The sequence below is a fragment of the Hyla sarda genome, chromosome 6, assembly GCF_029499605.1.
Source record: "Hyla sarda isolate aHylSar1 chromosome 6, aHylSar1.hap1, whole genome shotgun sequence".
Taxonomy (NCBI): domain Eukaryota; kingdom Metazoa; phylum Chordata; class Amphibia; order Anura; family Hylidae; genus Hyla; species Hyla sarda.
Genome location: NC_079194.1, coordinates 304474152 through 304495083, shown reverse-complemented (window position 1 = coordinate 304495083; position 20932 = coordinate 304474152). Strand labels below are relative to the sequence as shown.

Here is a 20932-nt window from a genome sequence, read left to right as displayed (position 1 = left end):
TTCTTTAAAGATGGCCGCTCAATAGCTGCCGCCGGTGTCCAGGAGGCAGGTTCTTTTGCATTAGGTGCCCTGATATCTCTGGATTGACAGCTTTACCTAGCCCCTCCTCTCTGCTTTGAGTGACAGCTCTGAAGACCACTAGACCTGACAACCCTCCTGACAGACTGAGCCATATAACGATTGCCCTCTAGAGGGGGTAACAGGCAACCAAAATTTTATTAGTAAATTGAAACGGAGCTCCAGAGCATTAGTTTCCCAACCAGTTTGCCGCCAGCTTTTGCAAAACTACAACTCCTTGCATGCCCGGACAGCCATTGGCTGTCCGGGCATGCTAGGAGTTGTAGTTTTGCAAAGCTGGAGGCAAACTGGTTGGGAAACACAGCTTTACACCCACTGTGCATCATCCCCCTTAGAGTTGTGCCCGTGGCCACAGCGCCCTCCATATTAACGCTGGACCACAAATAGGACTTGTAGTCAATGCCCGTGTGATGAAATATGGAGTCACCCTACACCCGGACCCCATAAACTTCCAATCTCCCTTTCCGTAGAGTTCCTTCTCAATAGGCGTCTCATTGTCCCATGGACCTTCTTGACGGACCGGGCCAAGTATGGACCTTTGTCTTCTACTGCCGCCGCTGCTTGTGCTGAGACCCTGAGGTCCACCAGGAGTATCTCTGGGGTACGGAGCACGTGGCCTTACCGTGGCCCCCGTCTGGCATTTCAGTGCATGAAGAGAAGGAATTATAAATACTCAACAAGACGGCCAGGAGGACGATGCCAGCCGCCATGATGGAGAAGACGCTCCAGTGGTTCAATAACTTGGGATACAGCATGTGTAAGTAGTCAAGGCATTCTTCAATTTTACTGAAATTCGGGAAGAAAATGTTTTTTGTTAATTTGCATTTGTTTTCTGAATGTAAAATTATTATAATATTTAGTTAAAAAAAATTCTGTCTTTATCTAAAAAAGAAATAAGAGAAAAATCTGTCCGAGGGCTCTCGGCTCTTCCCCTTTATTCTGTCAGTCATAGTGATGGCAGAAGGGTGGGGAAGGGGGTTGTACATAGTAAATTAGAGTGCGAATCGTTGGGAGAGCATATATATTGGGTAGGGGGAGGTAGCTTGTGTAGCATTCATAGAGAGAAGATCACAGGCTGTAGATAAGGAGGAGAGCATGCATGGAGGGCAGCTCACATAGGGAGGAGAGCATACATGGAGGGAGACTTACACAGGCTGAAGATAGAAAGGAGAGTATACATGGATGACAGCTCACACAGGCTGTAGATAGGGAGGAGAGCATACATGGAGGGCTGTAAATAGAGAAGAGAGCATAGAAGGAGGGAGGCAGATCACAGGCTGTAGATAAGGAGGAGAGCATACATGGAGGGCAGCTCACATAGGCTGTAGATAGGGAGGAGAGCATACATGGAGGGAGGCTTACACGGGCTAAAGATAGAGAGGAGAGTATACATGGAGGACAGCTCACACCGGCTGTAGATAGGGAGGAGAGCATACATAGAGGGCTGTAAATAGAGAAGAAAGAATATAAGGACGGCAGCTTACACAGGCTGAAGATAAAGAATGCAGCATAGAGGACAGATCACACAGGCTGTAGATAAGGAGGAGTGCATCCATGGTCGGCAGCTCACATAGGCTGTAGATAGGGAGGAGAGCATACATTGAGGGCTGTAAATAGAGAAGAGAACATACAAGGGGGAGGCTTACACAGGCTGAAGATAGAGAGTGCAGCATGCATGGAGGGCAGATCACACAAGCTGTAAATAAGGAGGAGAGCATACATGGAGGGCAGCTCACATGGGCTGTAGATAGGAAGGAGAGCATAGAGGGCTGTTTACATAGGCTGTAGATAAAGAGGAGAGCATACATGGAGGGAGGTTTACATAGGCTGTAGATAGAGAGAACATACAGGGAGGGAGTCTTACACAGGATGAAGATAGAGGAAAACATACATGTTTACAGCTTGTGTGAGCTTACATAAGCTGCAGATAGAGAGGAGAACATACATGGAGGGCAGCTTACATAGGATGTAGATAGAAAAGAGAACATACATGGAGGGCAGCTCACGCAGGCTGTTGATAGGGAAGGAACCATACATGGAGCGCAGCTCACATGGGCTGTAGATAGGGACAAAAGCATACATGGAGGCAACTTACATAGGCTGTAGATAGAGAGGAGAACATACATGGAGGGCAGCTTACATAGGCTGTAGATAGAGAGGAGAACATACATGGAGGGCAGCTAATGCAAGCTATTGATAGGGAAGGAAGCATTCATGGAGGAAGCCTTACACAGGCTGTCGATAGGAAGGAGAGCATACAGGGAGGACAGATCACATTCTATTTACAGCTTACACAGGCTGTAAATAGAAGGAAAGCATACATGGAGGGCAGCTCACACAAGCTGTAAACAGGAAGTAGAGCAAACATGAAGGGCAGCTTACACAGGCTGTAGATAGGAAGGAGAGTATTCATGGAGGGAGGCTTTCACAGACTGTAGGTAGGGAGGAAAGAATACTAATGGGCAGATCAGAAACAAAGGCTGTTCGTAAGGAAGAAAGCAAACATGGAGGGAGGCTTACACAGGCTATAGATAGGAAGGAGAACATACCTGAAGTGCAGCTCATACGAGCTTTAGATAGAAAGGAAAGCATACATTGAAGACGTCTCATACAGGCTGTAGATAGAAAGGAAAGATTACATTGAAGATGTCTCATACAGGCTGTAGATAGGGAGGAGAGCATACATGGAGGGCAGCTCAGGTTGTAGATACGGAGAAGAGCAGACATGGAGGGAGGCTTACACAGGCTGTAGATAGGTGCATCATGTATGCTCTCCTCTCTATCTTGCCGATTCTCCTATACACATGCAAGTTAAGCTGGGAGGAAGGGTGAAACCTGCCTGGGATCAAAAGGATTATGCAGGAGAAACCCAACATGTCTGATACTTTTCGTTACTGACTTCATCTGTTGGGGATGGTCAGGAAGGGCCATACATGATAGATTGTCAGCTGCTCTTACAAATCAACAGGTTCAGTCAACAGAGTGACCCCTCTGCCCATGTATGCCCCCTGTTGTCAAACCATCCTGACCTGCTCTTCAGCTTGGTGAATTCCTCCTTCTCCTCCTGTTCATACTCCGCCGGACACTCACTTAACTTCTCCTCTTCTTCTTTTAATTCCTGAAGACCTTGAACCTTCTTTAAACCTTCCTGGTACCTTAGAAGAAGGTGAGAAACTCCATATACTTTTTCAGGACCATACAGTGATATAAGCCGGGGTGAAGCGAGCAGCAGATGGGCAGGAAAGGGGGTGGGGGGGGTTCATATGACCACCCACCTTCCACATACCAGGGTCCCAATGAAAACACTGCTTAAAGCTTTTACTATGATGGACTGATCACAATGAAATGGACACAATGTGCATGAAACGAGCCGTCATTGATCCATACCCCTTGTTATACGCCTCCTCCTCAATCTTGGCTTTAATCTCCGCACTGATGTCCTCTGCACAGTTCGGTGCCACCACAGACCCCAGGATCACACACGTGTCTGTATCCTCGCCAGGCTTCCCACTGATGAAATGAGGAAGATAAACAAAGATTTTATATCATTAAGGGTGGGGGTTGTCCACTTAGGAATTTTTTTTCTACAAGTAGATCCCTCAGTGATCGGCTGCGATCAGTGATGAACTGGGCAACAAGGGCTTCATTTCCCTGCAGCGCCACCACAGGAGAAAGAAATATATTACACTACACTGATTGAAATGATTCCCCATTTTGGGCCAGAGATGAGGATCCTCACGAGATTTGACTAATAGGGTGTATGAAAATGTTTTTTTTAATCTGGACCACCCCCTTTAAAGGGAGGAGCCATACAGAGTGCAGGACTGTGCATCTCTATGGAGTTTGGGTTACTCCTTGACTAAATGATGGCTAATGAATATGGTGGCTGTAACTTCCTAGCAGGGCCGCCAGTACCCCAGTAAGGGCCCCGGACCCCTGATGACTGTCACTCACTGACTGCTGGGGGGGGTACTCTGTACAGCCAATCGGTCACACTGTCCCGGTCACTTTAAAACTGTGGTAGCCTTCGAGAGGTATTAACGCAGCAAATGTGCCGCGCATAGGCACGTCTGCTGTGCTATGACACGGCGCGGTGCCCCTAAAGTCAGAAGAGAGCAGCGCCCCAAAAAAGAGCCGGAGCGAAGGAGCAGGAGCGGAGGAGCAGCCAGGAAGACGTGTGACTAACTGGCTGGCCAGGAAGATAACTGCAGAAGGCTGACTTCAATGCTCCGACCACTGCTCCTAGGTCCAGGGGCCTATTGCTCCGACCCATAGGCACCGGACCAGAGGAGCAGTGGTCGGAGCACAGACATACTGCCTCTGGCCATATGCTGTGTATGGCTGGAGGCAGGATGTCTGTGGGGGCACATGGAGCCTATAACTACCTAGGGGGGGGGGCACAAAGGGGGCCTATAACTAGGGGGGGCACAAAGGGGGCCTATAACTACCTAATGGGGACACAAAGGGGGCCTATAACTACCTAATGGGGACACAAAGGGGGCCTATAACTACCTAATGGGGACACAAAGGGGGCCTATAACTACCTAATGGGACACAAAGGGGGCCTATAACTAGCTAGGGGGCACAAAAGGGGGCCTATAACTACCTAGGGGGCACAAAGGGGGCCTATGACTAACTACCTATGGGGGCACAAAGGGGGCATGACACTGGTGGGGGGTCCCTGGTCTTGAGGGGCCCGAAATATCTGATGGCAGCCCTGCTTCCTAGGACACCTGACTGGCATACAACATGGAAGACAACAGCACATAGGAACCGAGCAAGAAGGGTTCAGCTCAGGATGGCACGGTGTGGCGGTATTTGTAACAATAAATATAACTGCTGGATTTACGTAATTTCGGGCCGCCGCCTGTGCGCGGTCCTTCCGTGTGCCTAGCGCTGCGCATTCCTGTCTTTAAGTGAATGAATGAAGCTCCCGCAGACAACGCCCGGCTGCGAAAAACACTTTGTTTGAACTGATTTTCCAAGATTTGGGCTTATCTCATCCTCCATGTCCTCCCCATTGTGTCATGTCAGCAAATCTGGGACCTCAGCAAAGCAACAATTTCCTGCCCTGATATTGGAGGGTGACCCGTATCCATGCCATGCCTGGGAGGGTCACACTTCTTTCCACAGACCCCGACATCCTGTGTTCCCAGTGGAAATAAATCAGTCAGAATGTACCAGTGGCAGCGGGGGGGGGGGGGGGGGGGGGGGAGGGGCCACTCTACTTTATCTACACTTGACCCTGAGATCACAGGACGCGTCGGAGAACGTTCTTAGCGCTCGGCCGAGATGAAACGGTATCGCAATGTAGTAATCATCCAATGACCTCAACTGGTGGAAAACCAAGGGGGGGGGGGGCGGGGTCACAAACTTTATCAGGAAGTTGTAGAGAAACACAAGGGGTTTAAATAGATTTAAAGGGGAACTCCACTGCCCCAGCATTTGGAACATTTAGTTCCAAACACTGAATGTGGGCTGCAGGGGTTGTGATGTCACGTCACTCCCTCTCAATGCAAATCTACGGATGCCACGCCCCCTCCCATAGACTTGCATTGAGGGGGCGTGATGTGACATCACGGGGGTGTAGCATCACGTTGCGACCCCCCCGCTGCCATTCCCCCTTCCATAGACTTGCATTGAGGGGGTGTGGCATCACGTTACGACCTCCCGCTGCCATGCCCCCTCCCATAGACTCGCACTGAGGGGGTGTGGCGTGACGTCACAGGGATGTGGCATCATGTTGCGACCCCCCCCGCTGCCTTGCCCCCTCCCATAGACTTGCATTGAGGGGGCGTGGCATGACATCGCAGGGGTGTGGCATCACATTGCGACCCCTCGCTGCCATGACCCCTCCCATAGACTTGCATTGAGGGGGCGTGGCATGACATCGCAGGGGGGTGGCATCACGTTGCGACCCCTCGCTGCCATGCCCCCTCCCATAGACTTGCATTGAGGGGGCGTGGCATGACATCGCAGGGGTGTGGCATCACGTTGCGACCCCTCGCTGCCATGCCCCCTCCCATAGATTTGCAGTGAGTGGGTGTGGCGTGTCATCACAGGGGCATAGCATCATGTTGCGACCTCTCCTGCCATGCCCCCTCCCATAGATTTGCATTGAGGGGGGTGCGGCATCACATTGTAATGCCCCCTCCAGTAGACTTGCATTGAGGGGGCGTGGCGTGACATCACAGGGGCGTGGCATCATGTTACACCTTTAAAGAGGAGGGAGTCCTGCAGGTTCAGACCAGTGAAATGTTTTATGGAGGAGAACTCACTTTTCTATCAGTGGAGAGAGTCCCGGAGATGCTGGTACACTGCTCCTGCTGCTGCCGCCGCTACTGCCGGGAGACTCTGCCTGGAGAGCACAGGAAATAAAAGTAATATACAATGTAATATATAGAGGAATTCTCTCCTGAAATACTCAGTGCCGCTAGTGCAGTGTCCCGGTACCTGCATAAACCCGTGTATGGGACACTGAATTCACCTGAAAAAACTATATCTGTGCATTCCATTGCCCTTTGAGCATGTAAGGGTTAAATATCTGCCTATTGTATCAGATGAGTTATTTATTGGTCACGTGACGTGCTCCCCAGCTAAGCTTATTTGCAGAAGTTTCCAGAAAGGCTGTGGAAGAGTCCTTAGTATAATCCCCTCTCCCCAGATGGATGGATCCAAACGGATCTGAGACTGGCATCTACTAGCCAGAGGAGGAGAAAGCTGAACAAGGGCCCCTCTGCTTACAATAATCTATTCAGTGACCTACGGTCAGAGGTACTGCCACATGTACTTTGCGGTGTGCCTTGATCTACCATCCAGATCCTAGAGAATGAATCCACTTACCCAAGCCTGGTGCAAGGATTTTTGCCACCCTAGGCGAAACCCCCTCCTCATGTAATCTCCTTACTACTGGGGTGACACACTGTAACAAACCTCCTCCTCATGTAATCTCCTTACTACTGGGGTGACACACTGTAACAAACCTCCTCCTCATGTCATCTCCTCACTACTGGGGTGACACACTGTAACAAACCCTCTCCTCATGTAATCTCCTTACTACTTGGGTGACACACTGTAACAACCACACTCCTCATGTAATCTCCTTACTACTGGGGTGACACACTGTAACAAACCTCCTCCTCATGTAATCTCCTTACTACTGGGGTGACACACTGTAACAAACCTCCTCCTCATGTAATCTCCTTACTACTGGGGTGACACACTGTAACAACCACACTCCTCATGTAATCTCCTTACTACTGGGGTGACACACTGTAACAAACCCCCTCCTCATGTAATCTCCTTACTACTGGGGTGACACACTGTAACAACCACACTCCTCATGTAATCTCCTTACTACTGGGGTGACACACTGTAACAAACCTCCTCCTCATGTAATCTCCTTACTACTGGGGTGACACACTAACAACCACACTCCTCATGTAATCTCCTTACTACTGGGGTGACACACTGTAACAAACCTCCTCCTCATGTCATCTCCTTACTACTGGGGTGACACACTGTAACAAACCTCCTCCTCATGTCATCTCCTCACTACTGGGGTGACACACTGTAACAAACCCCCTCCTCATGTAATTTCCTTACTACTGGGGTGACACACTGTAACAACCACACTCCTCATGTAATCTCCTTACTACTGGGGTGACACACTGTAACAACCACACTCCTCATGTAATCTCCTTACTACTGGGGTGACACAATGTAACAAACCTTCTCCTCATGTAATCTCCTTACTACTGGGGTGACACACTGTAACAAACCTCCTCCTCATGTAATATCTTTACTACTGAGGTGACACACTGTAACAAACCTCCTCCTCATGTCATCTCCTCACTACTGGGGTGACACACTGTAACAAACCTCCTCCTCATGTAATATCTTTACTACTGAGGTGACACAGTGTAACAAACCTCCTCCTCACATGACGGTGGTTCTGGCTGGGCGGGTGCTGCAGATGCTGGCTGATTACTAACTTTCTTGCAGCAGGCAGAGCGGTGCCCCAATCAGGAGGGCGCTCTAGGCAGCTGCCTATTTTGCCTATAGGCAGAACCAGCCCTGCACTTACCAGAGCAGACAGGGTGGGGAGCGGGGACGAGTTCGGGGACTGTCCTGGGATGTTCAGCAGATTAAATTTAGGAACCACAGCGACGCTCACCCTCCTGCGCGGCATGTTCTAGAATAAAACAGCAGCAGTGATGTCACCTGTACACCCAGAAGATGAAGAGTTAACAATAGACTTCATTTCTGGACTTACCTTCCCAATGGTCAGTGACATGGAGCGCGAGGATCGGGGGACGCCGTCCTCTGCGATACACAAAGGTGCATAAACGTATTAGTCTCATAAAAACCCCAAATAATAACTGCTCTGCTTGCTGTCTGTGAATGGAACCAGGGCTGTGTACATGAAAAGTCACAGTCCCAATAATTCAGTCCAGTCTAGACAATGCTCTGTGAGCTAAACATCCTGGACTCTAGACTGATACATTGTACATAGCTCGTCCTGCTCTCAGCTGAGAAGTGATACAATTGTATCCAGTGTAGACAATGCTCTGTGAGCTAAACATCCTGGACTCCAGACTGATACATTGTATATATCTAGTCCTGCTCTCAGCTGAGAAGTATATACAATTGTATCCAGTCTAGACAATGCTCTGTGAGCTAAACATCCTGGACTCCAGACTGATACATTGTACATAGCTAGTCCTGCTCTCAGCTGAGAAGTGATACAATTGTATCCAGTCTAGACAATGCTCTGTGAGCTAACCATCTCTCCTGAACAGTGTTTACATCAGTGTTTCTTAACCTGGGTGCCTTCAGCTGTTGCAAAACTACAACACCCAGCATGCCCGGACAGCTTCGGCTGTCCGGGCATGCTGGGAGTTGTAGTTTTGCAGCCAGCCTTTAGTATAACTCATGTGATCACAGTCTGCACAGCAGTAAGGTGTTTACCGGTTGCGCTATAGTTGCGGCTGGAGTTCTGGTTGGCGAGTTTCTTATACTCCATCAGTTCGGCGTGGTCTTTCTCGTATGTCCGTTTCAGGTTCTCCACGTATTGCATCATCACCTCCGTGGCCCGAGACATGCGCTTCTCCTGGACAACGATACACAGAGGAGCTGAGTGCACGGACAGTATAGCAGAGCAGACAGATCAGGTGACGCAACGTACCTGGCGCACCGCACCGACCATCTCTGCCCTGCTGGACAGTCTGGTGATCAGACGGTGGAGAACGGTGATGTCCTCCAGTAACTTCTGATAAGCCTCACGATGGTCACTGCTCTGCCATAAGGAGACGGAAGACTGAAGGGAGAGAGGCAGAAGAGTGAGCGCAGCTCTGGAGTATAACAGAGAATATAACTCAGGATCAGTACAGGATAAGTAATGTAATGTATGTACACAGTGACCTCACCAGCAGAATAGTGAGTACAGCTCTGGGGTATAATACAGGATATAACTCAGGATCAGTACAGGATAAGTAATGTAATGTATGTACACAGTGACCTCACCAGCAGAATAGTGAGTACAGCTCTGGGGTATAATACAGTATATAACTCAGGATCAGTACAGGATAAGTAATGTAATGTATGTACACAGTGACCTCACCAGCAGAATAGTGAGTACAGCTCTGGAGTATAATACAGGATATAACTCAGGATCAGTACAGGATAAGTAATGTAATGTATGTACACAGTGATCTCACCAGCAGAATAGTGAGTGCAGCTCTGGGGTATAATACAGGATATAACTCAGGATCAGTACAGGATAAGTAATGTAATGTATGTACACAGTGACCTCACCAGCAGAATAGTGAGTACAGCTCTGGAGTATAATACAGGATATAACTCAGGATCAGTACAGGATAAGTAATGTAATGTATGTGCACAGTGACCTCACCAGCAGAATAGTGAGTGCAGCTCTGGGGTATATGAGGTGGGTTATTATAGGTTATTATGATGTGGTTCGGCTCCTCTTATTACCATAATCGCCGCCTTGAAGTTCTCCAGCTCCTTTTCGTTGTTTTCCTCCGTCAGGTTCCGCTCCCTCTCCGCCTGGTTCAGCCGGGATTCCAGCGTGTAGCTGTCATTCCGGAACGCCAAGGAAAGCTGGATGAACACGTTCTGTGAAAGGGCAGATATTTACTGCATGTTATTTTTGGCCGCAACAAGTGGAGACTGAAGGTTCGGCGCGCGCCAGATACAGAGGTGGAACGTTCCTGGCGAGGAGGACGACTGATACATAATAACCCTGAGTCCTGCCTGATGTTACCAAATCACATCACAGCCTCCAACTGTTACAAAACTACAACTCCCAGCATGTGCTCCCCATCCCCACATACACTAGCACATTTTTTTTGCAGGAGGACACTTGTCCGACCCTTCTCTCCTCTGACATCCAGAGTCAAGAGACCATTGTTCACATAGAACAGTGTTTCCCAACCAGAGTGCCTCCAGCTGTTGCAAAACTACAACTCCCAGCATGCACTCCCTATCCCCACATACACTAGCACATGTATTCTGCAGGAGGACACTTGTCCAACCCTTCTCTCCTCTGACATCCAAAGTCAAGAGACCGTTGTTCACATAGATCAGTGTTTCCCAACCAGGGAGCCTCCAGCTGTTGCAAAACTACAACTCCCAGCCTTCGGCTGTCCGGGCATGCTGGAAGTTGTAGTTTTGCAACAGCTGGAGGCACGCTGTCTGGAAATCACTGTTAGAAAAGGAACATTTCCCACAAACTGTCCTAAAACAATCGATTAATTCTTTCATTGTTCTGTGACAATTAAAATTGCATCTCTCTGGAATACAATGTATCATTCCCGGCCTTGTTGCCATTAGCAACCAATAGATTTAATTCACAAATATAACAACCAGGCTTTGATGCATTCTGGGTGATATTTCCCTTATGTTTACTGGGACAACCAATTTCCTATTGTTCCAATTCATCGAAAGATTTAAAGGGGTATTCAGGGAAAAAAAACTTTTTTTTATTTATCAACTGGCTCCAGAAAGTTAAACAGATTTGTAAATTACTTCTATTAAAAAATCTTAATCCTTTCAGTACTTATGAGCTTCTGAATTTAAGGTTGTTCTTTTCTGTGTAAGTGCTCTCTGATGACACGTGTCTCGGGAACCGCCCAGTTTAGAAGCAAATCCCCATAGCAAACCTCTTCTAAACTGGGCGGTTCCCGAGACACGTGTCATCAGAGAGCACTTAGACATAAAAGAACAACCTTAACTTCAGAAGCTCATAAGTACTGAAAGGATTAAGATTTTTCAATAGAAGTAATTTACAAATCGGTTTAACTTTCTGGAGCCAGTTGATATATAAAAAAAAGTTTTTTCCTGCATAACCCCTTTAACATCTCAAATTTTGTGTATTCGGTTCCTCTGCACATCTTTGTGTCTCCATGGTTACAGACTACAAACAAACCTTGCGTAGTCTGATCCTGCTGTCGTGTATTGTTTGTAGTCTGTAACCATGGAGACACACGGGACTTTAGAATAGTCTGTATTCCCTTCACCTTCAGGTTATTTTTCCACCTTGCATGTAAATATGCGCGGTTCTCCTTTAACCCTTAATTGCCAAAACTATTTTTTTCATTGTCGCATTCATCGAGCTATTATATTTTTTTCTTTTCTAACTTTTCATCAACACATTATGGCTTGTTTTTTTTTTGGGACAAGTTGTGCTTTTAATGGCACCCTATAACCTGTTGATTGAAATCTCTGATCTTTTTCATGCTTAAAGGTACGTTCACACAGGCGGATTACCTGCGGAACTTCCGCAGCCGGTTTGCTGCAAAAAATCCACAGCGGATTTTGCTACCGTTGACTTCAATGGGTCAGCAGAAAATCCGCAATAGAGGCAGATTTGCTAATTTTCCTTTGGACCCATTGAAGTCAATGGTAGCAAAATCTGCTGCTGATTTTTTGCAGAAATTCCGCAGGTAATCCGCTTGTGTGAACGTACCCTAAAGGGTTTATCCAGGAATAGAAAAACAGAGCTAATTTCTTTCAAAAGCCACCTCTCCAGGTTGCGTGTGGTTCTGCAGCTCAGTTCCATTGAAGTGAATGGAGGAAAGTTGTAATACCGCACCCAACCTGTAGACAGCCAGGTAGCGGTTTTTGAAAGAAATTAGCTCTCTTTTTCTATTCCAGGATAACCTCTTTATCCCATTAACCACCAAGCCAATTTCATTTTTTTTGTTTTTGTTTTCTCCTCCTCACCTTTAAAAAGCCATAATACTTTTCATGTAAGGGCTAGTTTTTTGCAGGACAAATTTTTAAAGTGTACCTGTCATCAAATCATATTTTCTAAACTCACTCAGATTTTATTCCCTAACTACTCCTAACACCCCTTCTGCCCTTAAATTTTTTTTACGAGCTTTAAAAAGCTGTGTATCATATCTTTCCCCTTGCTCACATTGTGTGAGCCCCCGGCAGGATAAAGTGGGCGTTCCCCAGCAGTCGCGTTGTCACTGAAGCCTGAGAGAACTGTGCCTCGTCATGTCCCGCACGCACTTCCTGAATTTGGTCTCCTGCCAGACCAGGAGGAGACCAAACTAACTGTTTGACTTGCGCAGGGAACAGAACGGAGCCATCAAGTGGCCGGTTTTTCAATCATATTTAAAACATATAAAGGTTGCAAATTTTAACAGCAAATAAAAAGCAAAGTGTCTTATAATTACATAAGGAACAATATATTAAAAGTTTAGTTTGGTGACAGGTACTCTTTAAATTGACTCCTACGATTTTACCACAAAATGTACAATAAAAGCGAAATAAAAATATTACAACGGATGTCAAAATACTTACACATGCTTGACGGGTTTTGGGAGGTTACCCCTTAGTCATAAGGTTATGAATAAGAAGCAACCCTCCAGAAACACGTCAAGCATGTTTAAGTGTCGTGACATATTTTGTAATATTTAAATTGATCTTAAAAAAAATGAGAAAATATAATATGGCACTTCTGTCTGAGCGCTGGATTTTCTGTTGTAAACATAAAAACGCAATTTGTAGTTTTTGGGTTTTTTCGTATAACACAGTGCACTTTACAATAATACCGACATATTCTCGCTATTCTGTGGGTCGGTACAATTAGAATGTTACCCAATCTTTACAGGTTTTGTTTTATTCCATGATAAAAAATGTAAAAAAAAGCTAAAAATTGCCCTGTTCTGATTCCTATAACTTATTTGTCTATGTTGATTGAACTGTTTAATCGCTTTTTATTAAAAATAAAAATTCTAAATTTATGATATGACCAAAAATCTGAAATTTTTGGTAAATTTCTTTATTGTAGCATTTTTTATTCATTTACAATTTGACTGTTTCGATGACCATTATATTTCAATATGATAAATGTAATAAATATATTTACTCTTTTTTTTTGTTATTTATTTATTTCAACAATGGAAAAAAGAGGTTAGTTTACATATTTTTATAGAGGGGGATTTTTTTTTTTTTTTTTTTTTTAACACTAGGGGGCTTGTGTAACCTATTAATTGATTGCTCCTAAAGATCAATATAAAACTATAGTAGGTAAGCTGAGCTGCAGCATGCACTTCTCCTCCCTCCCCCACCCCTCCTTGCTTGGCATCCAGCAGTGAGCCCTGTACTTCAATCATGTAAGGGTGGGGGAGGGAGGAGGCATGCATGCTGCTGCTCAGCCTTGACTTTATAACTTTTGAGCCTATAAGGAAATGTGATTTTATAATTTTGTAAAAAACTTGACAAAGTTTAAATTTTTTCAATTCTCCAACACATTTCTATTACTGACATCACTCACGTGCTCCGCTGTAACTCTAATAGACTTGAATGAAGAAAGATGCCGCCTAATTTTAACGGAGCAATGTTTCATCACCGCTGAGACTTAAGCTGTTACAACACTACAACTCCCAGCATGCCTGGAAAGCCTTTGACTTTATTGGAAATATTCTAATTTATGACGGATCTTTGTTTTCCAGTAAATCATGTGACTGCACGCAGGACTCACCTCGACTTCCTTCTCGCTCAGCGCGGGGGCACTGAAAGGAGAAGAACACATTTTATATATGGAGAAAAATAGAACATCAACAGCAAATACAGCAACAGGAAACCAGCGGAGATATAGAACATGAGACCAAGGGGAGAAGATAAGAGCAGAATGAGACATGAGGTCACCGCAAGACTAAACACTGACTGTATGTAACACACAGTGACCCCACCAGCAGAATAGTGAGTACAGCTCTGGGGTATAATACAGGATATAACTCAGGATCAGTACAGGATAAGTAATGTAATGTATGTACACAGTGACCTCACCAGCAGAATAGTGAGTACAGCTCTGGAGTATAATACAGGATATAACTCAGGATCAGTACAGGATAAGTAATGTAATGTATGTACACAGTGATCTCACCAGCAGAATAGTGAGTACAGCTCTGGGGTATAATGCAGGATATAACTCTGGATCAGTACAGGATAAGTAATGTAATGTATGTACACAGTGACCCCACCAGCAGAATAGTGAGTACAGCTCTGGAGTATAATACAGGATATAACTCAGGATCAGTACAGGATAAGTAATATAATGTATGTACACAGTGACCTCACCAGCAGAATAGTGAGTACAGCTCTGGAGTATAATACAGGATATAACTCAGGATCAGTACAGGATAAGTAATGTAATGTATGTACACAGTGACCTCACCAGCAGAATAGTGAGTACAGCTCTGGGGTATAATGCAGGATATAACTCAGGATCAGTACAGGATAAGTAATGTAATGTATGTACACAGTGATCTCACCAGCAGAATAGTGAGTGCAGCTCTGGAGTATAATACAGGATAATTCTGCTTGGTACCTGTTTGGGAGGCCTTTATGTACTCGCAGTTTCCTCAGTAAGATGTCCGGTATATTGGGCATCACATCGGATTCAGCTTCTCCCTTCTCTTCTTCATCCTCTGTGGACTGGACAGGAGAAGGACCTGTAATATCAGGGGTCAGACATAAGAATATTATATGTACAACAATGTTTCCCAACCAGGGTGCCTCCAGCTGTTGCAAAACTACAGTTTTGCAATATCTGGAGGCACCCTGGTTGGCAAATAGTGCTATAAAACATAAGCTGCACCCATCATAAATAAGATGATGACCTGCACCCTCCATGGAGACCTCAGTCTGTTCCTATAAGATCCAGAGAAGAAGAAGTTTTTAGTAACTGATAAATCCAGGATATGAATAAGACGTCTCTGGTTCCTTATCATTGGGGAACAGACGGAGATCCTCCATGATGGTGTCACATATATATGTAATATTAGTATAGTAGGTATATTCTTATATATAGGAGCAGTATTATAGTAGTTATATTCTTATATATAGGAGCAGTATTATAGTAGTTATATTCTTATATATAGGAGCAGTATTATAGTAGTTATATTCTTATATATAGGAGCAGTATTATAGTAGTTATATTCTTATATATAGGGGGCAGTATTATAGTAGTTATATTCTTATATATAGGGAGCAGTATTATAGTAGTTATATTCTTGTATATAGGGGGCAGTATTATAGTAGTTATATTCTTATATATAGGAGCAGTATTATAGTAGTTATATTCTTGTATATAGGAGCAGTATTATAGTAGTTATATTCTTATATATAGGAGCAGTATTATAGTAGTTATATTCTTATATATAGGGGGCAGTATTATAGTAGTTATATTCTTATATATAGGGAGCAGTATTATAGTAGTTATATTCTTGTATATAGGGAGCAGTATTATAGTAGTTATATTCTTGTATATAGGAGCAGTATTATAGTAGTTATATTCTTATATATAGGAGCAGTATTATAGTAGTTATATTCTTATATATAGGGGGCAGTATTATAGTAGTTATATTCTTGTATATAGGAGCAGTATTATAGTAGTTATATTCTTGTATATAGGAGCAGTATTATAGGAGTTATATTCTTGTATATAGGAGGCAGTATTATAGTAGTTATATTCTTGTATATAGGGGCAGTATTATAGTAGTTATATTCTTGTATATAGGAGCAGTATTATAGTAGTTATATTCTTATATATAGGAGGCAGTATTATAGTAGTTATATTCTTATATATAGGGAGCAGTATTATAGTAGTTATATTCTTGTATATAGGAGCAGTATTATAGTAGTTATATTCTTGTATATAGGAGCAGTATTATAGTAGTTATATTCTTGTATATAGGAGCAGTATTATAGTAGTTATATTCTTATATATAGGAGCAGTATTATAGTAGTTATATTCTTGTATATATGAGCAGTATTATAGTAGATATATTCTTGTATATAGGAGGCAGTATTATAGTAGTTATATTCTTGTATATAGGAGCAGTATTATAGTAGTTATATTCTTGTATATAGGGAGCAGTATTATAGTAGTTATATTCTTGTATATAGGGGGCAGTATTATAGTAGTTATATTCTTGTATATAGGAGCAGTATTATAGTAGTTATATTCTTGTATATAGGAGGCAGTATTATAGTAGTTATATTCTTGTATATAGGAGGCAGTATTATAGTAGTTATATTCTTGTATATAGGGAGCAGTATTATAGTAGTTATATTCTTGTATATAGGGGGCAGTATTATAGTAGTTATATTCTTGTATATAGGAGCAGTATTATAGTAGTTATATTCTTGTATATAGGAGGCAGTATTATAGTAGTTATATTCTTGTATATATGAGCAGTATTATAGTAGTTATATTCTTGTATATAGGAGCAGTATTATAGTAGTTATATTCTTCTATAGAGGAGCAGTATTATAGTAGTTATATTCTTCTATATAGGAGCAGTATTATAGTAGATATATTCTTGTATATAGGAGCAGTATTATAGTAGTTATATTCTTATATATAGGAGCAGTATTGTAGTAGTTATATTCTTGTATATAGGGGCAGTATTATAGTAGTTATATTCTTGTATATAGGAGCAGTATTATAGTAGTTATATTCTTGTATATAGGGGGCAGTATTATAGTAGTTATATTCTTGTATATAAGGGGCAGTATTATAGTAGTTATATTCTTCTATATAAGAAGGGGGGCAGTATTATAGTAGTTATATTCTTCTATTTAAGAAGGGGGGCAGTATTATAGTAGGTATATTGTATTTTTGTAGATAAAAGGCTTTAGATCTTGGTTCACAGAGTCCCATAGTCATTGCGTGCCGTGCACTGGCCTTGTCACTGGCAGTTATGGTGTCTGGCAGTTCCCTCCCTTCCTTTATTACTGTATTGTTCCTCCGCTCTGTATAGTCACACGTTACAGACCTCCCGTGTCGTACCTCTTTCCTGCTCGGCCGCCTCGCTGAGGTCTGGAAGCTTCTGTCCCGTGAGGTTCTGACTTCTCATCAGTTTATGTTCCTGAAGAGGAATTATAGTCGTGATTAATAGTTGGAGGGACGATGGATAATACGTCACCGGTTACATTCCTCCTCTGTATGGAGAAAATAATGGCAATGGTTTGGCGGTATAATAAGATAGTTTAGCAGAGAGATCCTTGTATAAGTATGAAGCCTAATCCTATGGAATGAGTAAGGGGTCTGTGGGGGAGAATAAGGATGAGATGATGATGAGGATTATAGAGGATGGAGGTCGGTGATGAGGATTATAGAGGATGGAGGTCGGTGATGAGGATTATAGAGGATGGAGGTCGGTGATGAGGATTATAGAGGATGGGGGTCGGTGATGAGGATTATAGAGGATGGAGGTCGGTGATGAGGATTATAGAGGATGGAGGTCGGTGATGAGGATTATAGAGGATGGAGGTCGGTGATGAGGATTATAGAGGATGGAGGTCGGTGATGAGGATTATGGAGGTCGGTGATGATATTATGGAGGATGGGGGTCGGTGATTATATTATGGAGGATGGGGGTCAGTGATGATGATATTATGGAGGATGGGGGTCGGTGATGATGATATTATGGAGGATGGGGGTCGGTGATGATGATATTATGGAGGATGGAGGTTGGTGATGATGATATTATGGAGGTCGGTGATGAGGATTATAGAGGATGGAGGTCGGTGATGAGGATTATAGAGGATGGAGGTCGGTGATGAGGATTATAGAGGTCGGTGATGAGGATTATAGAGGATGGAGGTCGGTGATGAGGATTATAGAGGTCGGTGATGAGGATTATAGAGGATGGAGGTCGGTGATGAGGATTATAGAGGATGGAGGTCGGTGATGATATTATGGAGGATGGAGGTCGGTGATGATATTATGGAGGATGGAGGTCGGTGATGATATTATGGAGGATGGAGGTCGGTGATGAGGATTATAGAGGATGGAGGTCGGTGATGAGGATTATAGAGGATGGAGGTCGGTGATGATATTATGGAGGATGGGGGTCGGTGATGATATTATGGAGGATGGGGGTCAGTGATGATGATATTATGGAGGATGGGGGTCGGTGATGATGATATTATGGAGGATGGAGGTCGGTGATGATGATATTATGGAGGATGGAGGTCGGTGATGATATTATGGAGGATGGGGGTCGGTGATGATGATATTATGGAGGATGGAGGTCGGTGATGATGATATTATGGAGGATGGAGGTCGGTGATGATATTATGGAGGATGGGGGTCGGTGATGATATTATGGAGGATGGAGGTCGGTGATGATGATATTATGGAGGATGGAGGTCGGTGATGATGATATTATGGAGGATGGAGGTCGGTGATGATGATATTATGGAGGATGGAGGTCGGTGATGAGGATTATGGAAGTCGGTGATGATATTATGGATGATGGGGGTCGGTGATATTATGGAGGATGGGGGTCGGTGATGATGATATTATGGAGGATGGAGGTCGGTGATGATATTATGGATGATGGGGGTCGGTGATATTATGGAGGATGGGGGTCGGTGATATTATGGAGGATGGGGGTCGGTGATGATGATATTATGGAGGATGGAGGTCGGTGATATTATGGAGGATGGGGGTCGGTGATATTATGGAGGATGGGGGTCGGTGATGATGATATTATGGAGGATGGAGGTCGGTGATGATATTATGGATGATGGGGGTCGGTGATGATATTATGGAGGATGGGGGTCGGTGATGATATTATGGAGGATGGGGGTCAGTGATGATATTATGGGGGTCGGTGATGATATTATGGAGGATGGGGGTCGGTGATGATGATATTATGGAGGATGGAGGATGGAGGTCGGTGATGATGATATTATGGAGGATGGAGGTCGGTGATGATATTATGGATGATGGGGGTCGGTGATGATGATATTATGGAGGATGGAGGATGGAGGTCGGTGATGATGATATTATGGAGGATGGAGGATGGAGGTCGGTGATGATGATATTATGGAGGATGGAGGTCGGTGATGATGATATTATGGAGGATGGAGGTCGGTGATGATATTATGGATGATGGGGGTCGGTGATATTATGGAGGATGGGGGTCGGTGATGATGATATTATGGAGGATGGAGGTCGGTGATGATATTATGGAGGTCGGTGATGATATTATGGGGGTCGGTGATGATATTATGGAGGATGGAGGTCGGTGATGAGACCTCGTAGGTAAAGATACATAGAACTTCTCACACCTCAGAGACAGCTCAGGAGTTGTGGCGGTGGGATTGGCTGCTGAGACCCCAACCAATTTGTGGAGTGAAGGGACAGAAGAGGCCATTGCAGTGCTTTGCCCCTTCATTTCCACTTTGTTTTATTTTAAAAAAAAATCACATGATGGAGGGTGGTGGTATATAGAGGTATACGGTGAGGAGGATGTGGTGGTATATAGAGGTATACGGTGAGGAGGATGTGGTGGTATATAGAGGTATACGGTGAGGAGGATGTGGTGGTATATAGAGGTATACGGTGAGGAGGATGTGATGGAGGGTGGTGGTATATAGAGGTATACGGTGAGGAGGATGTGATGGAGGGTGGTGGTATATAGAGGTATACGGTGAGGAGGATGTGGTGGTATATAGAGGTATACGGTGAGGAGGATGTGGTGGTATATAGAGGTATACGGTGAGGAGGATGTGGTGGTATATAGAGGTATACGGTGAGGAGGATGTGGTGGTATATAGAGGTATACGGTGAGGAGGATGTGATGGAGGGTGGTGGTATATAGAGGTATACGGTGAGGAGGATGTGATGGAGGGTGGTGGTATATAGAGGTATACGGTGAGGAGGATGTGATGGAGGGTGGTGGTATATAGAGGTATACGGTGAGGAGGATGTGGTGGTATATAGAGGTATACGGTGAGGAGGATGTGGTGGTATATAGAGGTATACGGTGAGGAGGATGTGGTGGTATATAGAGGTATACGGTGAGGAGGATGTGGTGGTATATAGAGGTATACGGTGAGGAGGATGTGGTGGTATATAGAGGTATACGGTGAGGAGGATGTGATGGAGGGTGGTGGTATATAGAGGTATACGGTGAGGAGGATGTGATGGAGGGTGGTGGTATATAGAGGTATACGGTGAGGAGGATATGATGGAGGGTGGTGGTATATAGAGGTATACGGTGAGGAGGATATGATGGAGGGTGGTGGTATATAGAGGTATACGGTGAGGAGGATATGATGGAGGTATATAGAGGTATATAGTATACGGTGAGGAGGATGTGGTGGTATATAGAGGTATATGGTATACGGTGAGGAGGATGTGGTGGTATATAGAGGTATATAGTATACGGTGAGGAGGATGTGGTGGTATATAGAGGTATATGGTATACGGTGAGGAGGATGTGGTGGTATATAGAGGTATATAGTATACGGTGAGGAGGATGTGATGGTATATAGAGGTATATAGTATACGGTGAGG

General features: G+C 44.4%; 1 protein-coding gene across 11 annotated transcripts in view; it reads right to left on the bottom strand.

Moving 5' to 3' along the window:
- Positions 1-324: 324 nt before the first annotated feature.
- IRAG1 (inositol 1,4,5-triphosphate receptor associated 1) overlaps positions 325-20932 on the bottom strand; it is a 128835-nt gene continuing 108227 nt past the window's right edge. For 10 of the 11 annotated variants that reach the window (XM_056527991.1, XM_056527984.1, XM_056527983.1 and 7 more), the window contains 12 exons: positions 17411-17489; positions 14945-15068; positions 14096-14126; positions 10075-10215; positions 9266-9397; positions 9049-9190; positions 8354-8403; positions 8165-8272; positions 6357-6436; positions 3466-3588; positions 3108-3233; positions 325-864 (listed from right to left, as the gene is read on the bottom strand). In XM_056527991.1, the coding sequence (XP_056383966.1) occupies positions 624-864; positions 3108-3233; positions 3466-3588; positions 6357-6436; positions 8165-8272; positions 8354-8403; positions 9049-9190; positions 9266-9397; positions 10075-10215; positions 14096-14126; positions 14945-15068; positions 17411-17489 (1377 nt within the window). In that variant the 3' untranslated portion in view covers positions 325-623. Of the gene's footprint in view, positions 865-2627; positions 2694-3107; positions 3234-3465; positions 3589-6356; positions 6437-8164; positions 8273-8353; positions 8404-9048; positions 9191-9265; positions 9398-10074; positions 10216-14095; positions 14127-14944; positions 15069-17410; positions 17490-20932 lie in introns of all 11 variants that reach the window. The other variant, XM_056527994.1, reaches the window with a different exon arrangement.